Source organism: Pteropus alecto, unplaced genomic scaffold (genome assembly GCF_000325575.1).
Source record: "Pteropus alecto unplaced genomic scaffold, ASM32557v1 scaffold125, whole genome shotgun sequence".
Classification (NCBI taxonomy): domain Eukaryota; kingdom Metazoa; phylum Chordata; class Mammalia; order Chiroptera; family Pteropodidae; genus Pteropus; species Pteropus alecto.
Window position 1 is genome coordinate 3,771,620 of NW_006436888.1, and position 18,301 is coordinate 3,789,920.

The 18,301-nt window shown below is 44.2% G+C and overlaps 1 protein-coding gene across 6 annotated transcripts in view; it reads right to left on the minus strand.

Annotated features, from left to right (window-relative positions):
- The window catches only part of PRDM2 (PR/SET domain 2), a 97,595-nt gene that overhangs the window by 31,706 nt on the left and 47,588 nt on the right, over nucleotides 1–18,301 (minus strand). For 4 of the 6 annotated variants that reach the window (XM_025048548.1, XM_015591350.2, XM_025048549.1 and 1 more), the window contains 2 exons: nucleotides 10,279–10,389; nucleotides 1,366–5,746 (listed from right to left, as the gene is read on the minus strand). In XM_025048548.1, the coding sequence (XP_024904316.1) occupies nucleotides 1,366–5,746; nucleotides 10,279–10,389 (4,492 nt within the window). Of the gene's footprint in view, nucleotides 1–1,365; nucleotides 5,747–10,278; nucleotides 10,390–13,920; nucleotides 13,980–18,301 lie in introns of all 6 variants that reach the window. The other 2 variants (XM_015591351.2, XM_015591352.2) reach the window with 1 other exon arrangement.

Sequence of the window (18,301 nt, forward strand, 5' to 3'; positions counted from 1 at the left end):
CAGGCTTATTTTCCCCAGGGCTGACCCCGAGGTGCTGTGCACACATATGCCGTGCCCACAGAACAGATGCTGGATGAGATCTATAGTAACTGAGGGTTTAGTACATTTCTGAAGTAGCTTTTTAAAAATGTGACCCTTCATTCCAACAGTAAATCATTCCCATCAGCCTTGCCTAACGAGTCTTCTCTCCGTCTTTCTTTAGCCATGACTTAAGGCACCCAGTATTGCAGTGGTAACAGCACTTTTTGGGTCCTCACGACCACCCCCCACCCCCATTCCCAGTTAATGCTAATCCTGTTTGCCTGAAACACCAAAGAATTTTCAGACAATAATGGTTATCATAGCCAAGAAAGCCCAGAGTCAGGCAGCTCACTATCTGATGATGAGATTTCACAAGACTGACCTGTAGGCACTATTTGGGAAACAGCAGGCATTCCAAGAATGTACATCAACTCAGGTTAAGCAACTAAGAAAGTTTAAGAAGTCAATGTAACAAATGTAACTACTGCCCCCACGTTTTTATGCGTCACAGAGAACAGTTCTTAACACAGGGAGAACAGAATAAAACCGCAGAATCGCCTCAAATCTAAGATGAGTTCTTATATCGTGACTGGGGAAACAAAAGCTCTGACAAGCCAGGCAGATGTTTTGACACGTGCCTGAAGGGTCTGGCCTCGCTGCGGTCCTAAGCTCTCGCCTAGCTTCTTCTCTTTTGAGATCTGGCCTGTTTTTCACCCGAAGCCTGGAGACAGGAGGGAGTGGGGGACGTAAGGCATTTTGAACTGAACATGGTGTGTTTTGTTTTAACCAGTGACGTGGGTTTTTAAAATGAAAACAATAGAAAAAGACATGAGCAACAGAAGCATTCTCAATTACTATAACTACACGAGTCGCAAAAACATTAAACAAGATTGCAAGGTGGCTTTAATGAACTCAGTGATTCATTTTAACAGAAGAAATGCTCTATGATCCAGAGGTAATACAAGTAACACTGAGATATTACTCAAGATATGAAGGACGTTTAAGGGAATTTCATCTTTCCGGAACAGGGTACTTTTGAGAGCTTTTCATGGTTTCAGATTCAATTCACAACTGGCCCTAAGAGAAACGGCACACTTTGTCAGGCCTAAGTGAGACAAAGAACTACGTAAGCATCCATCTCTGCAGCAGCCAGAGCAGTGACCCTTCTTCGCACGCGTACAACTTAAGCAACAGCCATTTCCTTTAAATGCTTGTGTCAGAATTATACAAGAAAATAAAAAAAAGCCATTGGGCAAATATATTGCTTTCTTCCAACCATCTTCCCTTCCCCGCCCCCCTTCTCGTGAGCTCCGGATTCCTCTGGCCCTGGGAGACACGGCTTACCTGACGTCCTTCAGCTCCTGCTTGCCACTGCTGTCCTCCCTCCTGTTCTCACTCGGGTCAGCAGCAGCTGCCAGCTGGAGGCTTCGGGTGATCGGCCCCCCACTCCGCTCTCTAGATTTTACACTGAACCGGTCTGTTCTTTTCTTACTGGCCAGAGCGGACTTGCTTTGTAAGACAGCTTTGCTTTTCTGTACCCTCACGTGCAGGCTCCGGTTCGTCTTGCTCGAGAGCTGAGCAGAATGATTCTTGGCCACAGCTTTGGGTTTTTTCCCCTCGACCTGAGTTATTCTGGCCATCCTTATCGGGCTCGAGTTCCTTAAAGAGGAGCCTGGTTTTTTGGACTTAACGGAAGCTGCAAACTTGACATTCTGCTTGGACCTGAAGGATGAGGAGGGCAGTGGGACCTGCGTGGGGCCCGAGCTGCGAGCTCTGGTCTTGCCCAGAGGAGCCTGCATGCTTTGCATTTTAATCTCGGCATCCGCGGTCCGTCTGCGGTGGCTGCTGTTTCTGTCACTACCTGCAGGTGATGAGTGTCCACCTTTCTTGGATGAGTGGGAAACTTTTTTTTTGGAAGGAGAAAGCGGTTTTTTGGGACAGCTGAAAGCGGCGTGTTTATTCAGGCTTCCAATGTACGTGAACTCTCTACTGCAGTACGGGCAGATGTGCGAGGGCTCTGAAGCGTTTTTTAAGCCGGCCTTCTGCTTTGCAGACCTGTTTTTCTGAAGGATTGCTCTCTGGACAAGCTGATTTTTTTTCTTCAAAGCATTTAATTTGAGCTTATTCGGTGACATTTTGCTGAGCTCAACGCTGAAGTTCAGTCTTTTGGGCTGACCCATTCGTCTGAAGGCATTTTTCCCAGAGTTATCTAAAACCACCACGCCATTTTTGGGTTGCACAGTTTGTTTCAACGGTACTGGATTTTTCTTAGGAGTATACCTCTTCTTGTCACTAGCAGAAGCGCATGCCAGGATGTGTTTGTGTAACTCAGGCATGTTGTCGACACCTTTTCCACACTTTGTGCAGCGAATGGCAGTGGTAAAAGTCTGTGGAATATTGTGTGTTGTGAAATTTGTGGCCGTCGCTCCGATACCCATGGGGTTTCGGTGATGGTACTGAAATGGAGGTGGCTTAAAGCTTGGATAATGTTGATTGAGACCTAGTCGAACATCTGGATCTTTCGTCTTTATTCCAGAAGCCATTATCTTTATGGTTGTGTAAAGCTCTTCGGAGGAATCATTTAACTCCTCTTCCTCTTTTGACGTTTCTAAAGGATCTTCTGGCAAACTCTGCATGTGCTCCGCGTGGGCCTTGCTGGGGTCTGTGAAGTTCTGCGGCCTCAGGGTGCCGCTTTCAAACTCGTGGTGTGTGCACACCTTATCTGGGTGGAGATCTCGCTGGTGTTGCTGCAAATTGCACAAAAAAGCAAACTCTTTTTTACAAACTGAACACACAAAGATATTCCCAACTCCGTGAAGCAAAAAGCGGTGTTCTGACAAATCAGTTTTAGCCTTAAAAAGCTGCACGCAAAATTCACATTTGAAGGGCCATTCTTCAGCATGAATAGATAAATGTTTGGTTAGATCTTTAATGGAAAGAAAAGGTGATTCACAGACATTGCAGACAAAGTTTTTGTTGAATGTTTCCTGAACGACATCCTGTTCAACTGCGGACTGGGACTCTTCCTTGGGTTTCAGATCGTCTTTCTCTAACTCCTCCTGTTTGAAAGATATCATGGGGAGAGAAGCTTCCAGGTTATCCCCAGAGGAAACGACGGACGATACTGCCGAGAGAGGAGGTGGCGAAGGGGAAGAGGAGGAAGACGACGAAGAGAACGAAGACGAAGACGAGGAGGAGGCGGACGATGAAGACAGCGTGGGAGGTCCCGGTGAGGCAGCAGACACAAGAGGCTCCACGGGAGGAATGGGAGATGGCGAGGGAGACACTGTGGGGGAAAGAACTGGAAGTGGGGACTGGGCAGCAGCATTCGAGAGTGGGGAGGGACACGGACGGGGAGACGCCCCGGAAGAGGAGGGTGGAAGATGTATGGTAGGCAGGAGTGGAGGGGGCGGAGTGGCGACAGTTAACACAGGGGGACAGGGCGGAGGGGACGACGGGTGTGTTGGGATCAAGAGTGGAGGCAGCTGCCGCGAAGAAAGGGAGGGCGTCTGGAGGGCAGGAGAGGAAGGAGACGCATCAGGTGGGGACTCCACAGCAGGGGCAGGTAAACCAGAGTCCGGACCAAGGGCAGCGTCTGGCTGGGGATGGAGGGCTTTACAAGGACTCGGGCTCCTGGCCCCGGCCACAGCCTGCTCTCCGGGCGCGTCGAGGCCGTTATATTCATTGAGGAGAACCTTCTGCAGCATGCAGGTGGTCGGCTTCTTTTTCTTCACGGCACCGTAGGCTGGCTGCGCCAAGTTCCCGTCTTTGAATTCCTTGCCTTCGGAGTCACTGCCGGACTTCTTATGCACGCTGAGGTCTAACACAGATTCCCACTGGGCCGGAGCCTTGCCTGTACCCTCAGCCTTCTGTTTGACACCGCTGGACAAATCCAGTGGCTGCTGGTTGCACACATTGCTAAAAGTGGAACTGGCGACCCAATCTTTAGACACCTTGTATTCATCAAAGCATGGCGGGCTCGCTGTTTCTCTCTCATCCCTCCCAGACAAACTCCACGCAGGAGAGTTGCTATGACTTTCTAATTTGGGCTTTTTGGAACTTAGGACTGCCTCGGTCCACACAGCTTTACCGTCACTTTGCTTTCCAAAGTCTCGAAGGGCAGGACTGTGCTGTGGAGAGCTGGGAGGGGAGCTGGTCCGCCGCTTGAACCTGCTGGAGGTCACGGGCAGCATGGACGCGGGCGCGGACACGCACACAGGCCCCAACTTGGGGATCTCAGTTGTCAGAATCCCCGCAGGAGGAGTCAGTTTGTCCTGCGTCTGAAGGAGCTGTTTGAGCTTCGGTGACAGGTACACACTTTTCTCTTTGTGGAAGGACACCGCCTCCGTGGCTGCTATGCTGAGAGGCAGGCTTAGGGAACACGAGGGCGCCGCGGGGTCAGACTCTGCCTCGGCTTTGATTTTGGGTAACACGGGAGGACTAGTTGTTCTCCGTTTTTTGGACTCACTGTTTGTGCTGCTGGAAGGTTCTTTAGGAAGATCATCTGTGACGGGGACCTGTGTGGTCTTTATATTTTGAGTAATTTCCACTGTAACGGGAGTTAGCAGACAATTTATACCATACAAGTCTGCCGAACTGGATTCCATCTCAATCACGTCACAGTTACTAGTGCTGCTGCTGGTCTGAATTTTACCATCGATATAGTAATTTAAGTTTTCAGAGATATTGCTAGAAATATCCATGATGTACACGTCATCTGCCTCGCCTTCCTCCTCTGGTTCTGTGCTTGGGACGTAGACGCTCTGGGCCGGACGGCTCTGCTCCGCGGGAGGCTGTGGCCCCTCCAGTCCCCCCTTCCGTCGCACCCCCTTGGGAATCAGATGACGTTCGTGAACTCTACGCTGATGCCGCCTCATGTTCGTGTGGGTTCCAAAAACCTTTTTACAGTATTTGCACGGATGAAGCTCTTTAACCTCTCCATTCTCTTCCACAACAGAAGAACTTACTGTTTCTTGGGAAGCCTTCTCTGAATTCAGGACCAGACAGTCTTGCCCAAGAAAGGGAGGATTCAAGTCATCTTTTGGAGCAACGCTGTCTGCAGGGCCTCTGCCGTCAGCTGGGTCTTCTGATGGCTGCAGTGCCAGGCTGGGTTTTCGCTTTAACCCTGCCTCGTGGCGACGCTCGTGCCTCCTCCTGTTTATCTGTGTGCCAAAGGCCTTCCCACAGTACTTACATTTGAAAGCGTGGTTGACTGTGGATATGTGGATATGCATGTGACGCTCAAGCCCCTGCTTGGTTGTAAACTTCCTTTCACAATGCTGACATGGAAACATAAATGTTTCAAATACATCGCCATTGGCCTCTTCTTTAGTTTTGAGGATTTTGATAACAGGTATTACCTCTGGAGAGTCTTCAAGAGTTTCTTTTGCAGTATTTTTTGGTTCTTCTAACAAGTCATCTAGCTTCTCATCACACCGCATTTCTGGCTCTGTCACAGAACCTTCATTGGGCAGGTCGGTTTCTTCTTCACCCTCTTCTTCCAACTCCTCCTCCTCCTCATCTTCCTCTTCCTCCTCCTCCTCCTCCTCCAAGTCATTGGCCTCACACTTGGCTGCTTCTAGCTTCTCGTCTGGTTCTGTCTGTGGCTCGCAGGCAGGGGGAGGGATTACTAGCTCTGGAAGAACACCCGGACTGACCACCTCCTGAAGAGCGGCTGTCTGCTCAGCTGCCGAAGCTGAAGCCTTCTCGTCCTCTTCTTTGGAACCTAGAAAGCACAGGCAAGCAGAAGCATGGAGGTGAGGGCAAACACTAGCCACTTTATGATCGATTCTTATTTTTCAAGTTATTTCTCTTATCCCCTAAAATGTGTAAAGGAGACAATGATTAATAACAGCTCCATACTCTCATTTATAAAGCTGAATTGGAGTTGAATCTATTTCTTTCATTCGTTCATTCACAAGTATTTACAGAGTGCCTGCTGTGTACCAGGCAACACGCTGGGCAGTGAGGAGACGTGTGAACAGACCACATGGAGCTCCAATTCTTTTCTGTGTTTAGTCACATGTATATAAACGCATTTTTAACTAAAAAATACAATTACTACAGAAATTGTTGTGCTTAATATCTGTGTTGGAGCCGCCGATACAGAATTTCTGGAGCCTAGTTGTCAATTCTGATTTCTCATGATTCTCTCCCTCCTTCCTGATTAAAACTATATATTTAGAAGGTAGAACACTTTCCAGAATCACGTGATCAAAATTTGTTCAAGTAAAAGAAATTTCAGAGATTATCGCTTCCAAGCCTGATCGAACTACTGAGAGCTCAGGAGTACCTCAAGGAGGAATAGGAATCTGAAGTCACTTCTGAGTCCTGAGGCCCAGAAGAAACCCAGCCTAGGTCCACCTGAGGCATACAGTGGACAGGGAAGGTCTCGCCAGCAGGGTGACAACTGAGCAGAGACCTAAAGAAAGTGAGTCACACAAATATCTGGGGGAGGGAAGCCCTCCAGACAGAGGAAACAGCAGATATATAAGCTCTGAGTCAAGAACTTGCTAGATGTGTTCAAGGAATGGCGAAGAAGTTGGAAAGGCTATGGGTGGGGGAGGGACTGGAGGGAGGGTGGAGCAGGAGATGAGATCAAAGAGGTAAGCAGAGGCCAGATCACACAGGAATTTGTAGGCTGTTGGCCTTTACTCTGAGTGGAACAAGGAGCCACCAGAAAGTTCTAACAGAGAAATACGACATACCTGACTTTTACATTCAAGGGAATGGCTCTAGCTGCTACAAAGACGACAGAACACTCTAGGGAGACAAGGGTGGAGGCAGGGAAACAAAGAGCTGCATCTCCCAGGAAAAGGGCTGGCGGGAGCCTAGCTGCATGGGGGGTGGGGGGGGGTGCAAAGTGGTCAGACTCTGGATACATTCTGAAGATGAGCTGACAAGATGCTCTTGCTGACTGGCTGGGGTGAGAGAGAGGCGCCAAGGAGGACCCCACAGCAGCTGCAATGACCCCGTCTACTGAATGGCAGAAGGCTGAGGGAAGAGCAAGTTTGGTCTGTTTTTGCGCGTGGAGGAAAAGCAAGACTTTCTTTTGGATGTGCTAAAGTCTGAGGTACCCAACAGCTATCCAAGTAAAGATGTTAAGTAGTTAGTTACATACAACTCGAGTTCAACAAAGAGGCTGAGCCCAGAAATATACGGGTCCTCAGACCAGAAATGGTATTTGGAGCATGGAACTGGACGAGGTCACCTGGAGAGAGAATGCAGACAAAAGAGAGGCTGGAAGACTGTCCCCCAGGTGACTCCAGTACTTAAGAGGCTGGAGGAATGGCAGTGAGCTATCTGGAGAGCAAAGAGTGCTGGCTCTCTGGCTAAGTAAAGAAAGTTTCAAGGAGGGAGCGATCAGCTGTGTCCAGAACTGCTGATGGGCTGAGTAAGATGAGGACTGAGAACTGAACATTCCATTTACCGAGGTGGAGCCATGGTGATCGTGACAACAGTTTCAGTGGAGCAGTGGGGACAAATGCCTAAAGGAGTTCCAAAGAGAATGCAGTTGCAAAGAGAATGCAGTTGCTTTTTTTTCCTTCCCAATGGAGTCGTGGCTGGAAGAGAACATAGGGAGAGCAGGAGACACTAAGACAGGAGTTGGTAGAGCAACATTTAACGCTGACAGGAAAAGGTCACAATGCCACTTTCTCTACAGTACCACCTTAGTCTCTGTGGAATTAGTTCCCTTTTACTGTACACCCTTCGAGAGTTAAAAAAGGCTCTGTAGGGGAGGCGGAGCAACTGTGACTTCTCCTGGTTCTGTTAACTGGCTCTTCCCCCATTTACCGGATAAATATTTACTATATACCACTACTAGACAAACAAGACTGTCAAGATCCTTATCCTTATAGGATGTCACTCTAGTAAGAGCTGCATACAAGCAAGCAGGCAACGCTACTATCATAAATGATGACGCTTGTGAAGTACATGCTACAGATGCACACACAGGAACATCTGATGTGGCTTAGTTAATTGCGGAAGGCTCCTTAGAGGACAGAGCAGGCTAAACCTGAAGATCAAGGACAGATAAGGAAAATTAACAGGGGGAATCAAAACATGTAGCACACTGTGAATTAGTGTGGACTTACCTGGGGGTAACGGGGACCCATAAGGTAGTTTAAAGCAGGAGAGTCCATTTGGGAAACGTGGCTGTGATGTGGGTTAGGGATTGGGAAGAGGACATCACCAGAGGCAGAGAACCAATACTGATGCAGTGGTATCAGGAGAGAGAGGACGGCTGCCTACACTAAGAGGTGGAAATGGAAAGAAGCAGTAGAGGCAGACGAAGTGGCCAGACTATCAAGACAGAAGAGGCCTGTTACAGTTCTGGATACAGCGGAGAGGGAGGGGCTAACACGTCCCAAGCTCTACAAATGCAAGGCATTAATATGTACGAAGTCGATTATTCAGTCCTAGCCATCTTGCTGTTTCCTAGGAATATTAGTCTCACTTTTACCCATTTACTGCTACATTTACTAGCAATGAGGTTTCTGCCTTTAAATAGAAACCAGCTTTCTCTCTCCCAGACAAATTTCATAAATTCCGTAAGTTTTCCACAAACTGGGAAACCAGTCATTTGATGATGGTAATATATTTCAAATCACCCACTAACTCCTTGTTCAAATACATTTTCAACAAAGACCCAGCATGTTGCTAAAAAAAAGGTGAAATGAGACAAGAGAAAATGAAAATAACATCTAAGGCTCAGAAACTTCTTTAGAGTGTTCATTTTTAGCCAAAATCCGTGGCTTCTATTAATGGAAAAAAAAAATTTTTTTTCCTTCCCTGTGACTGATAAACAATTCCAGATTAAAAACCGTCCGAAGAAACAGGACCTAAGACACGCATAGCTCTACTGGCCGGCAAGGCCCACGCTGGGCATGGGCACGCTTGACCAGGGCTTGCGTTTTAAACCTAAAGGACGGTCTGGGGAACACAAGGGAGGATGAGGACTGTCTGATCGGGATCCAGAACACTCAGGAGAAGCCAACACCACACTGCACTACAATCAGCTAATCCACAAACAGGTAAACACTAAGCATCTTTTCTCCGGAGACCTGATGCTGTATCAGGAAAAAATAAATTGAATTTTTGAAGGTTAGAGGTGTTGTTGGATTTCTTTTTTAATTTTGTAATGAAAGGTCGTGAGGTTCTCGAGCATTTTTGTTGCTGTTGTTCCAACAAATGTCTTAGCAAATCTGCTACTGGCAGGCAGAACTTAGTTTCATAAGGCTCTGGGAAGTAAACTTGTCTGTTCTTACAATGCCACAGGAAATTATAAGCCTTTACAAATGTCATCACCACAAACAGTGCTAATAAAACGGCTTAAAAGGCATCCAAAATATTTTGTTGGTTTTTTTTCTCTACAAATGTTTCTTCAAAGAGTCACAAGCCAATATTTTGAAATTCGCCTGTTTGGGTCACTATGAACAACTCTTGAGCAAGTTCCGGTCTCTGCATAAACTGGCCACGTAGCAAATTAAGACACAGCTCCCTCCTTGCTAACAGCAACAGTCTCAAAATGGAGGCTCAACTGCAATGAGCACTGAGCAATCTGCCTTTCCGGTTAACTTTAAATCCGCTCCTCTCTGAATTCCCATGTCATAGAGGGCCTAGAACATTGATCCTCAGAAGGTACCATAAAGAAAAAGTTTTGTGGGGAGAAACACAAAGAGATAAAATAGGAATTTAAAGCCTAACAAAAAACAGAAACACTTTTCATTCTGCGTATTTTTCATTCTGATATATAAAATCAACAGTGTTTGATATTCTAAGTAATTTTTTAACCGAAGTGCAAAACATACCTGAAGCGTATAAATCATAAGTAAAGAGCAAGATAAAATGTTTACAAGGTAAAATACACCGACGTGCCCACCCCACAGATCAGTGGTAGGCTAGTGCTACACCCCAGAAGCCAACTCAGCCCCTGCCAGTCTGACTTCTGTCAACATAGATTTGTTTTGATGGTTTTGAACTTTATAAATTATTTATAAACGCACATATAGAACGTTTCATTTTATTTTACCCAGGGAATACTTTCATTTTTAACAAGGAAGGTCTTTAATAATTCTTTGAAGGGGAGGTTGGATGTGGAAGGCTCAGTTCATCTCAGTAAACGTAGGCGACCTTTTGGCCGTTTAACCCTTTGGAGTTCTTGGAGGATTCTCAGAAGGGCACTCCAAGGACATAAAAAGTTAAAGTAACTGGTGATACATACCCGAATCCTACAAGCCCAATACCCAAGCTTACCTTCCGCAGAATCTCTCATATTTGCAGAAGTGGAATCTGGCTCACTTGTCTTCAGCTGTATGTCTTCAGTTTTGTTTCCTTTGTTTTTATTTTCCTGGGGTTTTTTCTTCCCTGAAACACAGTATGTATGTACGTACGTATGTATGTATGTATTTAGTCATTCATTCACTCACTTACTCACTCACTATTATCCTGAATTCTTGAAGGAGACAATTACTGATCCAACCACAGCAAACTGTCTATTTCTAGGCAACTATCACTTTAGATTCCTAAAGAAAGGAATAGATGATTAATATGAGTACTTTTAAATCATGTCAGAGAAAAAAAAGAAATCCATAAATCCTGTATTTCTATGGGTATTAGTTCCCTCATAGCTAAAGTTATTAAACTGATAGATAATATATTCTAGAAAAGTTAACGATGTTGACGTCAAAGGAAAATTAGATAACAGCACTGAGTTTCAACACCACACATAACAGAGACTGGCAAACGTCTGGTTATTTATAAGAAGCACAGTAGCGAAAAACAATATGGTATAACTCGAAGCCCTTTTAGTTAAGATATAAATCCATAATTATCAAAGTAAAATAGCAGAAGCAGAGATTCCACTGAATTCAAGGGGTACACATGCACAATGGCTCAAATATCAAATGCAGGTAATTATGAATAATTCACTGTCAGCCGGCACAGCACTCTGAGGGTCCTAAGGGACTCGACTCGAGGTCCAGAGACTTCAATATCTCATTAACAATCGGAGGATGGAATTCAGGAAACACTAGCCGCATTCCAAGTGACAGCATGCTCCAGAAGATAAGATGACAACGCAGCCCGTTTCTGACAAGCTGGAGCAAAGGCTCGGTAAGGACAAACGATTCTCCACCGAAGTTACTGCTGAACGTGTAGCTCAGTCTCTTTGGAATTTAACCAGAGTTCGTGACTCTTCTTTGCCATGTTTTAAATTCTAAGTTTCCTCTGCATGGCACCTTTTGTTTTTCGGTTTTCTGATTCGGAATGGGTTCCCAGTCAAGTTCCCCCAACAATTCCCTTCTCTTTCTGCAACGCTCTCCTCAACCAGGCCTCAGCAACCAGGCCTTGAACAGCTCCCGGGGCGGGGCTGTCCTTCCTCTTTCTGAGCAAGGCTCTTGCCACCTTTAGCTCTGAAGTAGTAAAACGACACACTAGAAACCACTCGCAGCTTCTGGAAAACGGTATTCTCCCCAACAGAGAATCACTACAGAGCAGCATAATTAACTAAAATATAAGTAACAGATGAAAACTGAGGCCAGAGATCTAAAATATCAACACCGTAAAAATCATAATTAAAAACAGAAACATCAATCACAATACAAAGCAAATATTAATCCCCCAAAACACCAGATTTTAATATTCAAGAGCTGCAACAAGAAAAAAAAGTTTAAAATACTTAATAATTAGCTATTTAATGTTAGTCTTAAAAAGCAATTCTAATATATCATTTTAAATCCCTAAATCTTTAGCCTGTAAGAAATCAGAAGCTTTCCGCAACTACGTAAGAATTCACTCGAGATAAATCTCTGATAACACGTCGATCCGTGCATTTCCAAAAGCAGCTAAAATGGAACTCAAGACACAACCTGACTTCACTGGAACCACATCCTGGTGGGAACAGAGCCAAGTCTTCATTGTATGGTCGATCCAGGTGTGAGGATTATAAAAACCTGTCCCCTCTGAAAGGGGCAAGGCCATGAAAACACATCACACTGCAAGAAGTCACCTCCTCTTTGAGGTCTTTCTCCCTCTGTCAACAGCACTCAGCCTAAATCTGACGATGACAAAAGCTCCTGAGGAATCCAGTTGTGCTTAAGGGAACCTGGATTCTTATCCTTTCAACCAGTCTTCTTATCCTCACTGTGACACATGCCCTCCCGGTGTGTGGTCCCCGTCCATATCAGATTACCAGGAGCAAACGATGCAAACGCCAGTGACTGGCGACTCAGGTAATCGCTCCAGTTTTAAGTCCGTGTCTCAGGAGACCCCTGTGAAAGGCTCCTGCCGCCCTCAGAGCCTGACTCAAAAGTTACACTCAGAAAAGCTTTTCCCTGGATCAAAACATGTTATAAAACATCAGCACCACCTCACGTGCCCCTAACAGGCCAAGGAGTATGACCCTTTCTTATCGACCTCTTAATAGGTATGAGCTTTCAAAAATCACAAACATGGAGGTGCGGTCCAAACCTTGCCTCTTATACATAAACCTTACAATTTTAAAATTCACACAATAAAATGTAATAGAAATAAATATCGAAGCAATCCCTTGCAAAAGCATTTCAAAGATTTTCCGTAACCTCTCAAGTTGGTCTATATGTAAAATAGAATATTAAGTGAGATTTCTAGATTTATAATAAAGTGAAGGACAACTTTAACAATACCACTCAGAATGATATCACGTAACCATCTAAAAGGTAAGAGTGCTATCTGAAGTTTACTCCCGGCCTAGGAGTACTAGAACACCTAGCTGATACTGAATGTCAAATGCCTATTTTTGGACTCACCCTACTTAACCAGTAAGAAGTGCCCATCCCACCCCCACCCCCACCGCAGGGTGCTCTCTTTCAAAACCACAACCAGGAAACCTTGATGCCCTGTGCAGAGAAGCCACTTGCTGTAGGGACATGTGCGTCCTATTCAGAGAGCTAACGAGAGTACCCCACCACAGGCTGCTACAGGCCGGATACCAGGACGTCTCAATCGCAGCACAAGTGACATAGAGGCCAGATCACGCTCTGTCGTGGAGCAGTCCCAGGTACCAAAGGTGTTCAGAAGCATCCCTGACCCCACCCACTAGATGCCAGTGGCACCGCCGTCCTTCAACTTGTGACAAGCAAAAGTCTCCAGATATGGCCAAATGTCTAGCTGGGGTGGAGGGTGAGGGCTCCCCAGATTAGGAACCACTGGGCTAGGCCAATATAATACGGCTCACTAAAGACATATGGGGCTCTGCAGTCTTTACGTTTACGTGAAAATTTAAAAGTACCTGAAAACACTAGTAAACCAAGTTCTAAAAACTAAAAAAATGAAATGATAAAATTTACCTCCGCAGTACCTTTTGAACAATGATACTTAGTTTATGATTGAAATGCGTCTAATATGAATATCGTGGAACTGAGATTATATGATACATGGAATAGTTTTCTCAGAACCATCTACCACTCAAGCAATTTCCCACTTGGACCACAGACTAGAGGTAAAGGAGTTACTGAAATCACCCGTCCTACTTGTTATTTTGCAAGAGAAACGGAAGATCAGAGACCTGCAGAGACTACTCAGTCTATGACTGGACAGAAATTAGAACCTGGGTGTCCTGACTCACACTTACATATGCTTGGTGTCACTCACAAAGCCAAATACTACAATAACAGATGGTGGAACTTGCTACGTTCCCTTAAATCGGTGTATTTTTTTTTCCTGATACTTGGGTTTCTCTTCTATATGTAATCATATTAAAAGGAAAAAAAAAAAAAAACCTATAATCTAAAATAACCTGAATGATTTTTGCAAAGGGAAGAGGGGACTCGTTAGTTTCTGTCTGTGAGGCAGGAGGTGCCTCGAGAGCTGGTCCCGCAGAGCCCGCTGGGAGCCTGGTAAGCACACGTGTGCACTTACCATCAGGTTCCTGAAGGGTCCTACACAGAGGCTACTGCCAGCTGCGTGCTCCACTTGCTCTAAACAAGAAAGATACAGGAATGAAACACAAGGAAAGTGAAATGGAAACAATGACAAAGGACATAATGAAGGACAGGACAAAACTGTATGCATATAAGGAAAAGAAATACACACATAAGATGAAGAAACTGAATGAAACAGAAGGAAAACAGTAGTTATCCACTGCAATAAGGTTCTTGCCCCCAAAAAATAAAAAATAAAAAATAAAAAAATGCATCTTTGTGTTAACTGGGGATAGGATGTGGTATACTTACTCTCAGACCTGTGCCATGCCCATGTTGTAAACCTGATGTTCTTACCACTTAAGTGCCACTCTACTAGAGAATCCGAAAGTCCCATCCATGCCTCTCATTTTACAGAGTCACCAAGGACCACAGATGTGAAGTCAGCTGCCTGAGGTCACGCAACTAAATTAGCTTTGGGGTCAGAATTAAACTCTGAGGATGATGATGCTGTGAGTGCTCTTTCTACATTTATTTCTTAAGACCAATAATGGCATAGTAAGAATATCTTCTTCTTTATAAAGAACTTTATAGCCACTGTCACTCAGTTTCAAAGGCAAATGGAAGTGGCGCAGACTCCCACTCCATTTATAGAAAGGAAACAATCAAACTGAAATGCAGGGGGGTTTTTCTATTTCAATTTTACCTTATGCCAGAAACAAGTATCAGTCAACAGGACAGAACCCCAATCTGAGCAAATATGATTCACCATGAAATATTAATAAAACCGGATTTCCTAGGGAAATAGCTACCATACAAAGACATCCGACAGCAGCAATGCCCACTTTTTAAAGACAATGGGTAGCATCATACTTCTGGTGCCTGGGATTTGAGGTACAAAACCGAAATTGCCCAAAGCATCCCATGAGTAAGCTCTGGACAGTGTTCTCTTCAAGTAAGGGGGACTAACACTAGAAAATTCTCGAGAATAATGTTTCATTTAAAAATGTTCACACATCAGAGAGAATGCAAAATTCTAGAAGCCTTGCTCAAGTCACATAAAAAATTCATCACAGCAGTGAAGGCTCATGCGTTTGGCGATTTAAATGAATTAAAGTGAGAAGCACAAGCAACTCTTCTGCCTCCTCACTGGGGAGCTGCCAACTGTGAAGTATAAAAATGGAATTCAGTACCGGCGCGCAGCAGCAGGTCCATCTGATCTTTGGGGAGCTCACCATCTCACTCAGACACACAGCTGATTCCAAACCAGGTGAGTCCCCCATCTGTGAGGGCTGCCAAGACCGTACCATGGAAGATCATGGACGACAGACACGGTCTGTCCTGAACGGGTCAGAGGCCAACTCCCCAAGGACAGGCGCGCCTAGGCCCGCAGCTCCTCAGCTCTCCGTCCAGCCCTTGATCCTGGCACCTAGACTTTCACCCTCTCCACTGTCCTGCAGCTCCACGGCCCCCGGTTACCTCTGATCGCATAGTTACAAAACGACGAATTTCTTCAGCCTTCATTTGTCCCAAGTTTCTCCTTCACGTTTTGACAGATTGATGGGTCTTTAAATTACTCCCTCCGGCCTCATGACTCTATCAACTAGAACCTCTTCTTCTTCCTGCTCCTAAATGAGAGGGCCTCTCATAGGAGTCAGAAGTGTGGAAGCACGCTTTCATACGAGGTTGAAGAAAGGCTTCAACAAAATACTCAGCTAAGCTGGGGTACATATCTTACAGAACTGAACAAACGCAGAGTAACAACAGAACTAAGGGGTTACGTTAAAAGCTGAGAGAGAAGCAGCCTAAGAATTAGAGCAGGGGGAGCCTTAAAGACGGTCTTAGGCAGCATCTCAAACACACCTCTCTGAGCTCTATCTCATTATATGAATTGCATAAAATGTCACAGCAAGTTTGTAACAAAACTGAGACTTTTATTCCCATCCAATTCATTATTCTAGTCATTGTGTTCTAGTATCCTTGTTAATGACACTTTCTGGGTTCTAATTCACCTTTAAAAGAGGGAAGTAACAATGCCATCTGCATTTCAGGCAAGTTTGAGAACATCATCATAAACGTCTTTAGTCATTATACATCTTCCTGCATTTTTGAATGGCAAGGGTGTGAGTTTCATGAAAGAAGGCCAGCAGGGCACTAATGTCAGCACCAGGGTTTAACACTCTACAGTTGGCGGGATGAGTAGAAAGAGAGAAGCTGGAAACGGATATATAAAACAGAGTTTTCCACAAGGAATTAACGGGCCATTTCGATATCCTTAATGTATGCTTTTAAAAAAAGATAATGACTTGGGAACCCCGAAGCCATCAAAAGCCACTGACAGGACAATGGGGAAACCTGAGGCAGCAGGACTGATGCGAACAGTGCCTCAGAAGCCACACCAAAAATGCTTCCACGAGGTCAAAGTGTTTCACGCGGAGACGTGTTATCGGATGATGGAAAGCAGCCCCTACGACTGGCCAAGGTGAGATCAGTGAATGAACAAGCCATGTGGGGACTCAGTCCATCCAGTCCATGTGTTTGAAAGAGAGAAATCTGAAGCAGTGAGATTCTGTTACAGTTGGTTCTTATGAAAGTAATAGCCTAGACATTTTCTATATAAGTAAAATAACTCTGAAATCTAAAAACATTCTCTTAGGCTTGTTGGGCATAATTTCAAATCGTTTTAGTAGTTAAATTCACCAAGAGCTGTCTGTAACCTAGAGGCAAATTATAAAAATAAAACCTTTCTGGTTTTAAGTTGTTCATGGTATTAAAACAGGACTCTAGATTTCACTTCCAACAGAAACAATGGAAAAGTTCTGGATCCTTCGGTGCTACAGATCACAGCCTAAATTCCTGGAATGCTTGCGTCCTGCTAGCGGGGTGCACAGCCTTTGCCGCCATGGAGGCTCTGGCTCCCAAACCTCCAAACGTCAGGCTGACGGCAGAACAGCAAAGATCCTATCTGTCGGGAGCTTTTCATTTCTCTAAAGAAGGCTTTTAGTGGCTCTGACTGGATAATTCCAAGTACTAGAAATAAACTTTAGTAAATTCAAATTCAGAAACAATTAAATTTCCTTACATTCCTATAAACCCAAAAATCTCGAGGCATAAACAGAATAACTTCAGAGACTTATTAAATGCTTCTGAAATTTAAACAAGCTCCTAGCCTCTTCTGATTTATAATTATTTTAATTTCTAGAGTTCTTAATTTCCAGAGTTCTTGTCATGGATGTTCAGTACCTTTATTTTAAAGGAGAAAAAATATATCTGAAGTCTGAAAACCTTCCATAAAAAGTGAATTAGCGACTGCAAAGTAAAGAACTTAATTCAAGTTCAGGTACCAGTCTCCTGTGGACAAATATACCAGCACTGGGAGCTGAGCAGGGAAGTGGTGTGTTACAAGTACCTGGCAACCTCCTAAAACAGAGGAGATGGCCATACCCTTGAGAATTGGTTAGTCTCAGCAAAAAGGAAAGTCGTTTTGTCCCTCTCAAAGCCCGTGAAAAATTTTACAATACTATATCCTAATGAATTAACTACGAAATTTAGGTTAAAAATATTTTCAGGAAATAAAATCTATATATAAATCTGAGTCAAGATACAATTGCAACACTTAAAATTCATTCTTTACGTTTGTTTACAGAAATGCTCATAGGAACATTGGTCAAATCATATCAGTAAGTAATAAAATCTGTAGTTTATTCATTAATATACACTGAGAGGATCTACATTAAGATGTAGGCAGGTGCCTTCTACTGATATGAAAATGATGAGGGGATAATACCTGTTTCCCTATCTTTTGGTATTTTCTAATTTTTTAGATGAACCTAATGTAACATTTGGTTACATTCTGCAAAAAAATAAATGCAAGATTTAAAAATATATTTACAAAAGCAAAATTAATGACACAACTGAAAGTGTTTCTTTTGGTTGAGATTAGCTGATGTACTTTTTATAAAAGTACAATTTGGAAAAAGCCTTGACTTTCTCCTTTGCACAAAAAAAGTCTTACTGAAGTGCTTGTTTTCCAACTCGTACCTGTACACCCCAGTATAAGTGTCCAGAAAAAAGTACTATCCCCAGAAACACCAAATCCACAACAGACACACAGTTATAAGGATTTAAAAGAGATTTAAAATATTCATAACAGACACTGCAATAACAGGCAAAACTGCTTAAACATTCTAATTACCACTGTTAGCTTTGGGTGTGTACTCAACTTTTTTTCCTATGCATTACACTACTTTGAACAAAAAATTAATTCGTCTCCTCCTTTTGAACAGCCACACACCTCCTATTCTTTTGCTTGTTTCACTGCACTTGGTTATTATACCCATCATTATTTAAGTCAGAAATCTAATTCAAACAATCATGAG